The sequence below is a fragment of the Benincasa hispida genome, chromosome 4 (assembly GCF_009727055.1).
Source record: "Benincasa hispida cultivar B227 chromosome 4, ASM972705v1, whole genome shotgun sequence".
Taxonomy (NCBI): domain Eukaryota; kingdom Viridiplantae; phylum Streptophyta; class Magnoliopsida; order Cucurbitales; family Cucurbitaceae; genus Benincasa; species Benincasa hispida.
In genome coordinates, this window is record NC_052352.1 from 6,353,052 (window position 1) to 6,363,528 (window position 10,477).

General features: G+C 31.9%; 1 protein-coding gene across 1 annotated transcript; it reads left to right on the forward strand.

Annotated features, from left to right (window-relative positions):
- Positions 1 to 5,773: 5,773 nt before the first annotated feature.
- LOC120076640 (zinc finger protein ENHYDROUS-like) lies at positions 5,774 to 9,193 on the forward strand. The gene is made up of 3 exons (XM_039030522.1): positions 5,774 to 6,591; positions 6,694 to 6,851; positions 8,185 to 9,193. Exons 1-3 carry the CDS (start codon positions 6,068 to 6,070, stop codon positions 8,877 to 8,879), a joined length of 1,377 nt encoding a protein of 458 aa, XP_038886450.1. The 5' UTR covers positions 5,774 to 6,067; the 3' UTR covers positions 8,880 to 9,193.
- Positions 9,194 to 10,477: the final 1,284 nt, after the last annotated feature.

Below are 10,477 nucleotides of genomic sequence, written 5' to 3' on the forward strand. Positions count from 1 at the left end.
ATGAATGCATCATTTAAATGCATGAAATCGATTCAGTCAACTCAAATGCATGCAGAGATCTGCAGTTGGTAGATCGAGAGTGTCCAGCATGCTGATACATATACTAGCATCTTACTTTTCAAGACTTATGGAAAGTAAATAAAGGTGAAGACGATTTCCATGTCCACGTCAGCTGACTAGTTGACCGTTTAATCCATGTGGCAGACTCAATCTCGCTCTCGCAATCTCGCTCTCTCCTACAATCTCACTTTCAATCTTGCTCTCTCCTACAATCTCGCTCTCTCAATCTTACTCTCTCCTATAATCTCACTTTCCATCTCGCTCTCTCCTACAATCTCGCTTTCAATCTCGCTCTCTCCTACAATCTCGCTCTCTCTTATAATCTGCTTCACCCACTTATCTTCCTTGTCGAGGGTTGAAGTTTCGATTTATGTATGCCAGAACTTCAACCTTCGACAACCTAATATACAAAATTAGCGATATTCCCTTCTAGAGCGAGATTCTCATTACAAAATTAGCGAGATTTCTTTTTCCTTATCGATGGTTGAAGTTTCGACTTATGTATGTCGAAACTTCAACCCTCGACAACCCTAATTTACGTATTGTTTTCAAGTTTTTCTTTATTTGTCGAGTTCTCAACGTTCGACCTCTACATTAATCGAATCCTCAACCCTCGACTTCTACCTTGAAATCCCAAAATAACAATATTTCTCTAATAAGTTTCAAAACAACAATATTTCTCTAATAAGTTTTGAAAACAACAATATTAATATTAAAGGTCCATTTTAGTCGGTATATTTCTAAGTCCTACGTGGCGCATGCTAGCAACAAATCAGGGTCTGCCACGACATTCAACGACAAAATGCAAAAATTATTACCGAGCTGAAAAAGTGAAAAAAGGTTATTATTATTTTCGTGCATCTAAAACTGTTATTTACCACGAGGTCCCCAACTTTCCACCTTTTCAGTTGCAACTTCCAATAGATATAAGAATAAAAATAAAATATCACTCTATAAAGTTACAAACAATTATTCAGGGGTTGCTTAGTAATCGTACTCCTTTTAAAAAAATAATAATAATAAATAAATAAAAACACGCACACAATTTTTTTTTAGAGAAATATAATTTATATGTGTGATTATATCAATTTAAATTATGAACTAAAAATTATATCAATTTAAAATTTTAATTTTTATAAATTAATCAATTTAAGTCATCTTAGTTCAAATTTTTTTTACACCATTTATTATATTCTGCCTGAAAAAATTTGGCGTGAAGCTAATAATTATGTCAATTAAACTTGCAAGCTTTCATAAATGAATGAATATAGAATCTTAAACGAAATTTCATTTGAAAATTGTCATTGCATTTACTGTAGTTGTACATTTTGCTAAACCAATATTCGAAGAAGTCTACACATACATTTGAGAATTAGTACATTGATGATTCTAAAAAATAATTACAATAAATGGTCTAAATTGTTTGACTAGTAAAAATTTGGGAGTTAAATTGGCTCAAATGATGAGTTTCACATGATTTGGGTTGGGTTGATTCATGTTATACAAATCAATTATTTAAATTTCTGTTAAAAAAAATAAAATGTTAATATGTAAAAATTTTAATAACTCAATTTCAATTTATGTTATGAAATTTTTCTCTCCAAAATGCTAAAAAATTATTTAAAAAAATTTGTTAGAGATTAGCTTATTTGAAAAATTATGATATTAAATAAAAATAAAAATATGTATATGTATATATATAAGTGTGCTATACAGAATTTTAAATTTTCATATTTTTCTACTTATATAATTTTTATAGTTTTTATATTTTATTATATATCATGCTTTATTTATTTTATTATATTTATTTATTATTATATTACATTTTCTCCACATCCATGTTCTCTTATACTCCCCAATTTCACAATAAAAATATACTTTTTAAAATTAATAATAAGTTGGGATTGGTTTAAATTTGTTTGAGTTATTTAAGGTAAACTCTTGAACTAATTTAATCTATAAATTTTTGTTTATTTGAATTCAGTCAAATCCAAATCGAATAAATTCATAATCTAACCCAATTCGAATTGATCGATTTTTTTTGGATTATCGAATTTTTTAACATCCTTAAATACATTCATCCGTAACCTCGATCCATTTCTAAGATATTTCTTTCATATAGTATCGAATATATATTAATCTTTGTAATGATTATTTAAATAAACGATAAAGAGCAAGATTATACTAAAAAAACCGGTAACAACTAGACATTATAATATTAATTTAAGAAACACATTTGGTTTTGAAACAGGTATACAAATAACAATTTAGTCCACAAATTTTATTTTATAATAATTATTAGTTATTGCACTATTAAATTTATAGAATTTTACTTCAAAAATTTAGTATATTAATAATACGGTATATATGCTTTAAAACTTGAAGAAAAAAATCTTCATCATAAATCTCCCCAGGAAGACTAAGTGCCAAGTCCAAATGTTATGATTTAGTATTTGTAATTTATACATACATTTTGTCCCTAATAATAATAATAATAATAATCTTAACAACAATACTCACGGGACATAGATTAGATCCGTAGATTTTAAAATATATAAAATGACTATGGATTATAATTTAAGTGTCAAATTGTTACATAATCAAAAGTATACAACTAAATCATTATGCCAAAATCAATATAATTCATTGACTTCAAAATCAGGGATTCGATTCATTGTTCCACACATTGAAAAAAAAGGGTAAAATCATTACTCCTAAAAGTTAGGGACTAAATTATTAGATTTTTGGGAAAAACAACTTTTGATTTCTAAATTTTAGACTTGGTTTCCATTTTCTTCCTATTTCAAAATTTTAAAATTTCATATTTGAGTTAGGTTTCAATTTGACTCATAAATTTCAAGATCTATTCTATTAATTTTTTTTTTATTAAAAACTCATTTTTTTAGTTATTTGCATGTTAATATTTATTAATTAATTTAATATAATCATGAAGTGAAAATTTAAATTTAATTTGAATAGTCATGAAAATTAATCAAACTTAGTTAATTTTAATTTTTTTTTATCTTTTAAGTTAATTGATAGATATTAAGTTTAAAAATAAAAAAGGAGTATTTAGTTGAAAAAATGATGTTAAAAATGAAATATTAAAATTTCGAATCAAATTAAAACAAAACTAAAATTTAAAAAATAAACAAAACTTATAAATCTAAACACGTAACATTTTGAAATATATGAACTAAGACTATATTTATCAAATATAGTGAAAATTGATATAATTGGAATGGGATTTCATTGATGAATGAATCGTAATAGGATCGAAAACACAAACATAGTTGGATTAGTTTTGATTGTATTTACCTATAATTATGAATATATCACCGATCAAAACATAAACATAATTGGATTGCTTTTGAACGTATTTACTTAGAAATATGAATATATCACATTTTACAGTAATTGTTACTAGTGCTTGATCCTAATAGTAACAATAAAAGTAACAATGAATGTGACAAATTCATAATTTTCATATTATTATAGTAACAATATATATGTAATTGATATATAAGTTTCAACCATAATCAGATTGAACACTATTTATTCTACGATTAGATTATAAGATCTCAATGCAATGATGAAAATCAAATAGACAATAAACATAATTAACTGAGATCCCCAAAACGTGGCCTGAATTGAAATTACATCCAAAACACAAAAAAGTATAATAAGTATATATATATTTTTTGCATTGTTTTTTAAGTACGATTAAGATAATAGTCTAAAATCCATTTATTAAATGTGATGTGTAAGGGAATCTTGCAGACGTGTTAAAATTGGTTAGCCATCATTTCTCCCAATAGCTGAAATGTCGAAAAAGCCCCCCAAGTACTTTTATTTAAAAAAATTATGATTGTAACTTTTGAAAAATAGGTGATGTCTATTTTTCCGTAGCTGTCCTCACTTCCAAATCCAGATAAAGGCCCTACCCTAAAACGGACAAAAAAGGATATTTACCTTTTTAGCAATGAGTTTCTATAATATGCAACCAAGCCTACAATATTGGATCTACAACCTTTTCATTTTTTTAAAATCAAATCCCTCAATTTCTGCGTTCTCTTCTGGCCCCTCCATCGTCTTACACGTGGCGAGATTCCCGCTTGACACATTCATTTCCTTTTTGTACTGTAACGTACATCATTTTATAAATCATTTGCCCTGAATTGTCCCCGTGACTGTCTTTTATTTACTAAACTCACCCCAGGGCGTTGGTTGTAATTTCACTGACTGTTGGTTGGGACAAATTATTCCAAAAACCACTAGATTTTTATATGAGAGATAAAAAGTATAAAATAATAAGCAACCTATATACTTTTGGAACCACCCAAAAAGCTTGATATTCAGATGTTGATTTAGCCTTCTTTCATCAGTTCGCTTAACAGGTCGATGAGAGTTTGCTCTTCTTAAGGTATAAAGCAAAGTTACTAAGTACAATCGCAAATCCACAATCATGTGTCGATCACCACATGTCATTCCAAACATTTTTTGTATGATATGATGTGAAAACTCGTCTCTTTGTAGATTCTCTCTCCTGTACAGTTAGATTTAGATCATGTCTCTACTATCGAGTGATAAGGATGATAAATCACAAAATATTTCCTCCACGACATTGTATTGTCCAATATAAACACAAATCCTCGTTGTTTGTTGAAAGTAAAAAAAAAAAAAAAAAAAAAAAAAAACTTTATATATCATTTGGGATAATTGTTTTACTTCTATCCTATGGATCTCTCCCTTTTTAATGGTTTAATTTGCACACAACCACAAGAGTTACTTCAAATTCATGGTGGATTAGTATTAGATAAATACAAATTTTTAATCAATTTTTTAGCCCAATTTTATAAGAGGCAATTTTTGAGGTACTGATATAATTAAAACTATTAGCTTAATTTTATAGGATTTATTAATGATTTAATATGGTATCACGTTTAAACTTCTAATTTATTATTTTTTCTTTCATTTATATTGATTAAAATCTTTTATAATTTTTCAAGGTCACGAGTGAGATGATGAAGTATTAAAGTTATTGATATATAATTAAATTCATCATAGTCAATTAACCTTTATTAATAATTCATAATCAATCAATTTAAGGTGTATTTGAAATACATCTTCACGTGTTTAATTTAAAATAAGTCATTTTTTTTTTGAAGAAATTAGAGTATTTAGAAACCATTTAAAATAGTTTTTTAAGTATATTTTAATCCCTTTTTATAAAAAAAAATGTTTAATTAAAAATGTGATTTTTAACAAATACTTTTTTTTCAAGTCAATTGATCTTTAAATTTTTATGATAATATATGTAGGATGGAAATACAACTCTATTTAGTTTGAGTTATGATGATGGATGATTTAACCATGGCAATGACCATTTTAACATATGGTTGAATAATTTTTTGAAGTGCATATGGGCTAGTTGTTGTGGGGAGGGGCGGCTTATCAGGGTTATAATTGTCTTTTCATCTGTCCAGTTGAAAAAATGGAATAAATAATTGGACTAGACGACAAGCACCGGCTGGAGTAGTCCGACTTGGCCCGACAGAAATCATAAGCCCGCAGATCCGGACACGTGGCGCAACGCATGAGCAGACAAAAAGATCAGACTTCTCGTGGGGCCCAGGGCAATATCCTCCAAACCATAGTTGTAAAAATGTTAACCATGGTTAGTGCGCCGCTTTAATCTTTTGATTTTTTTCCTTGACTAAAAAAAGTGGGAAAAAAAGAAAAGAACCCACAAATTTTTAAATTTCTGTCTCTTTCTTCAACCTCTGTCCCTCTCTCTTGTTGCTCTCAAGTGTGAACTGTGAAGTGGCCGCCGTCTCGAAGGACCACGGATTCCCGGCCACAAATCCGACGACGAGTTGATTTTGATATATTTACGTAAAACTCAAACCAGATAATGCTCTGTACATCTCCAAGCAGTCCGATTTTCATTTCTTCTCCAGCTATAATTTTCTGAATCGAAAAAAATTAGGGCTCGAAATCATCTTCAATGGTATCAGCAGAGAATAATTCTCAATCGGCGACGGTTGCCACATCTTCCTCGCCGGGAGTTGAAATCGAGATCATGGATACCGTGACTCCAGCGAAGAAGAAGCGGAATCTCCCAGGGATGCCAGATCCAGCGGCGGAGGTAATAGCTCTGTCGCCAAAATCGCTTCTAGCAACGAACCGATTCGTGTGCGAGATCTGCAACAAAGGATTCCAACGAGACCAGAACCTGCAGCTTCACCGGCGCGGACATAACTTACCTTGGAAGCTCCGGCAACGGACGAGCAATGAAATTCGAAAACGAGTCTACGTCTGTCCAGAGCCTTCTTGCGTACATCATAATCCGGCTAGGGCACTGGGCGACCTAACTGGCATTAAAAAGCACTTCTCCAGAAAGCACTGCGAGAAGAAGTGGAAGTGCGAGCGATGCTCGAAGAAATACGCCGTTCAATCGGATTGGAAAGCGCATATGAAAACATGCGGAACTAGAGAATATAAATGCGATTGCGGAACTTTGTTTTCTAGGTAAAATTCATTCATCAAATCCTCAATTAATTCATCTCACCTTCATATGTTCTTCATTTTCCCCAAATTTCTTAAACCTTGTTCGTTAATTGTCTCCCAAAGGAGAGATAGTTTCATCACGCATCGGGCTTTTTGTGATGCTTTGGCGTTCGCAAGCTCGGATTCCAATGTAGTCGCCGCCGCTGCCGCCGCCGTGGCGGTTGCTTCATCGCCATTGGCTACCGTGCCGCTGTCTCCTGCTTTGTCAATTCAAAGCTCAGGTAATATTAAATGCTCACATTCATTCGTTCTATGATTATGGATATATTAAGTTGTTTTCTTCGTCTATTGCCTGATTTAGAAAAATAATTAATATTGACATACAAATTAAAGTTGTCCTCAACTGAAAAACTTTGACGGCCAAATTTTGTATTATCGAAGAAATCTGGGGAAAGGCCTGTTGTCTTGATGTGGTTCATTTCATTATTGTCATTGCTAAATTATCATTAAACAATTACCGCTTGGTTTCAGAGCTCTCTAGTCCATCATAACTTTTGGATTCACCCATACATTAATTTAATAGGGGGTATCATAATATGGATAAACTTTTTTAGTAATAATTTGATATAGTACAATAAAAGGTGAATTTTGGATAAAAATATTGAATTTACTTATCTATAAGACACTCCATCACATATTTTGAGTCATACTCATCTTTGTGGTTACGTGTCAAAATTGTGGTAGAACTATTTAGTGAATTGCGCGAAGATAAGTACCTTTTGAAGAAATATATAAGTATTTGAATTATATATGGATAAAAGATAAAATTTGCTCTTTCTAAAAATAATAATAAATAAATGAATTTTGTCGATGGATCTATACTTTTTTAAGCAAATTTATTATTTTTCGAAATTTGAACGTGTATTTGAAAACTAAAAAAAAAAAAATTGGTTTAAAATTTTTTTTTTTATAAAAAAATTGAATATGAATTCCAATATTTTTTAGGTAAGATGAAAAATGAATAAAAAAAAAAAAAATTAGAGACTAATAATGGTGCTATTTTGGTTGTCCCTTGCTCTCTAATCGAATAATATTTTTAATTGTTATGGACATCTTCCCATCAACCAACGTTACTGATTATCTCGTCTCCCCTTTTGCATCAACATTCTCTTTTACTTGTATTAAAAAAAAAACATATAATTATGGTTGGTAGAAACCTATATATGAACCGCAAAATATATATATACACACACAATCGTGATTAGTATAGGAGATTTATCTAATCACAAACTAGTTTGAGAGTTGGAAGGTCCCGTACCAAACATGATTATATTCTTAGCTTTATTGAAACACTTCTTTAATTTACCGAGTTGTAACATTACGCTTGATTGGTTTTTTTGGTTAGATATGTAATATTAACTTTATCTTTATCTTCGTTGAGTTATCGAAGTCTTGTATCCAAATCTCAAGGAAATGGATCTAATAATATTAAATTTACCTTCGTCCATTCTCTTACACCTAATTATTTTCACCGGCAAAAATTGAAATATCTATAAGATTTTGAGTTTTGTTCTTTATACCTTTTCTAATGATCATGGATGTTTTTGGTTGCAGAAGCACCGGACATTCCCATGGGACCTCCTCCATTAACACCGGCAGTGACAAGTTTAACTTCGGCCATGGCCTCCAACGTTAACAAATTCAACCCAACAAACGGCGGTGGTACAAGTGTTTTCGCGGGTGTATTTACTTCTTCTCCTCCCATTGTTACCAGTGCTGCTGCCCCAAATCCGCCCCATCAACTCACCACCGCCGTCAGCCGATCAGAAGACGGCAATGATTGCCCAACCGCCGCCATTGAGCCCACATCGCTCTCTCTCTCAACGTCCCTTTTCCTCTCCTGTAGAGCCTCAGCCTCATCGGGCTCAACCTCAGCCTCTTCCATTTTTCAAGACCATCCTTCACATTACTCGCCGTCGCCACAGCCCGCCGCCATGTCCGCAACCGCACTGCTCCAAAAGGCTGCCCAAATGGGCGTCACCAGCTCTAACGCCTCCTCTTTACTTCGTGCCTCCGGGCTGTCACTATCACCATCTCCCGGCCCCGCCATCTCCATGACGGCTGGGCTCGGACTTGGATTTGGTAACGAGCCCACCACGCGGGACCTCCTAGGATTGGGCATGGGCGGCGGCGAAGGTGGTGGAGGCGGGGTTTCCGGCGGAGGTCTATCTGCTCTTTTCGTCTCCTTTGATGGCTGTGACGTTGAAGCTGCTTCGCCTTACGGCGGCGGCGGGACTAATGGGTTATGAAATTTGACCTTCTGCTCCGCCGGTTTCTGCATCGGGTTCCGGTAATGTATGTGTATAGAAGAAGGAAGCATGCAGCCACCTGGTTACGACGTGGGTCGACATTTCGCAACAGGGAAGAGATTGTACAATCTTTGTTTTCTTTTTCTTTTTTTCCCCCTCTTTTTTAAGTGATGTTATTATAATTTCTAATTTTGCTTCGTTTATTTTTAATTAGTGTTTTATTTTCTCATTCGGGAGTTTGATTAAATTCTTTTCCCATTCTTCATATTAATTTTGGAGCTGATTGTACATATTAGTTCGAGTTCTTTATTTTATTTTTCTTTCTTTCTTACTTTTTTTTAAATTTATTATTATTTTTAAAATCTCACATTGTCAACAAATTTTCATAATGTATACATATGGATTCTTTTAGGTATTAGTAAGTGAAATATATATTTACCTTTAATGTTATAGTTTTTAAGAGTTTATAAACGAGTGACTGAAATTAAAAATTCGATCCTTTGAGGTTCTTTTAATTTTTTTTTTATGAGATTGACATATTTTATTCAATTGAGTTAATGTATAAGTTGGTATTTTAGACTTGTAAAAAAAAAATGTTAGGCATGTTATATTTTAATTAATTTAAAATTAACTGTTCTATGTTAATCAATATGCGTCAAAGTGTTAATAATATGGATTTATGTATTATGTATTCAATATGGATTTATGTATTATGTATTGAGTACTATTCATGCGATTTTTGTTTTGTTTTTAAGTCTCATTCATGTGAAGTCAAATGGGCCATCTATAAGTTGTTATGAAAATGATTTTGCAATCATTTAAATCTACTTTTATCATATTTTCAAACAAGAGAACTCACAAGCAATTCATTCATAGTTAAATTTGTGTTTAAAAGTTCAAGAGTAATTTTTTTGACAAAATTGGATTTTAAAGGTATTCTTAAAAGTCATGTTAAGTCTTTTTTGTGATAATTAATAATCGATAAAAATCATTGTTAGGTTGATTCATCATTGATTGACTTGTTACTCGAGTTATGGATGTTAAATGGAAAGTATGAACAACAACAATAACAACAAGATATTAAGAAGAAGTAAGGAGATAAGATACATAGAAGTTGATAATTCAGTTCGCTGAAATCCACCTACGTCTGGGGGCTAGTGTGTCTGAGAAAGATAATCCACTAATATTAATAAGTTAAGCAATTTGCAACATATTACTTATCTGTAATACACGACTACTACAGTAACTCACGTCAAGCTCAACTCACTGATCACCTAAACTCCACCTCAATGTGAGACTCCCTCTCAAATGCACTTAGGCTCCCTCTAAGTTTAATAATATTATTGTTGAACACTTCGACTTCCGACAGTGTGTGAGACCACTCTCATCATTGTTATCTTTCCTTCAAGTCAGCAAACTTCCTTCACTGAAGAATCTTAGGATCACTCTAAGACGTAGGCTCCCCTTAAGATCGTGAAAATCCCTTCTCGACAGTGATGGCTTAGACTCCCTCTAAGGTCTGATTATCTTCAACGTGTTGCTCTCAATGGATGAAGAACTTGCACAACAAAACATAGTGAGCAAATAGTAAAAACACA

Excerpts from the sequence above, each read along its gene's own strand:
- LOC120076640 (XM_039030522.1), top strand. The coding sequence starts at position 6,068 with ATGGTATCAGCAGAGAATAATTCTCAATCGGCGACGGTTGCCACATCT. Across the intron at positions 6,592-6,693 it reads TGCGGAACTTTGTTTTCTAG|GAGAGATAGTTTCATCACGC; the intron begins GTAAAATTCATT and ends TGTCTCCCAAAG. Across the intron at positions 6,852-8,184 it reads TTTGTCAATTCAAAGCTCAG|AAGCACCGGACATTCCCATG; the intron begins GTAATATTAAAT and ends TTTTGGTTGCAG.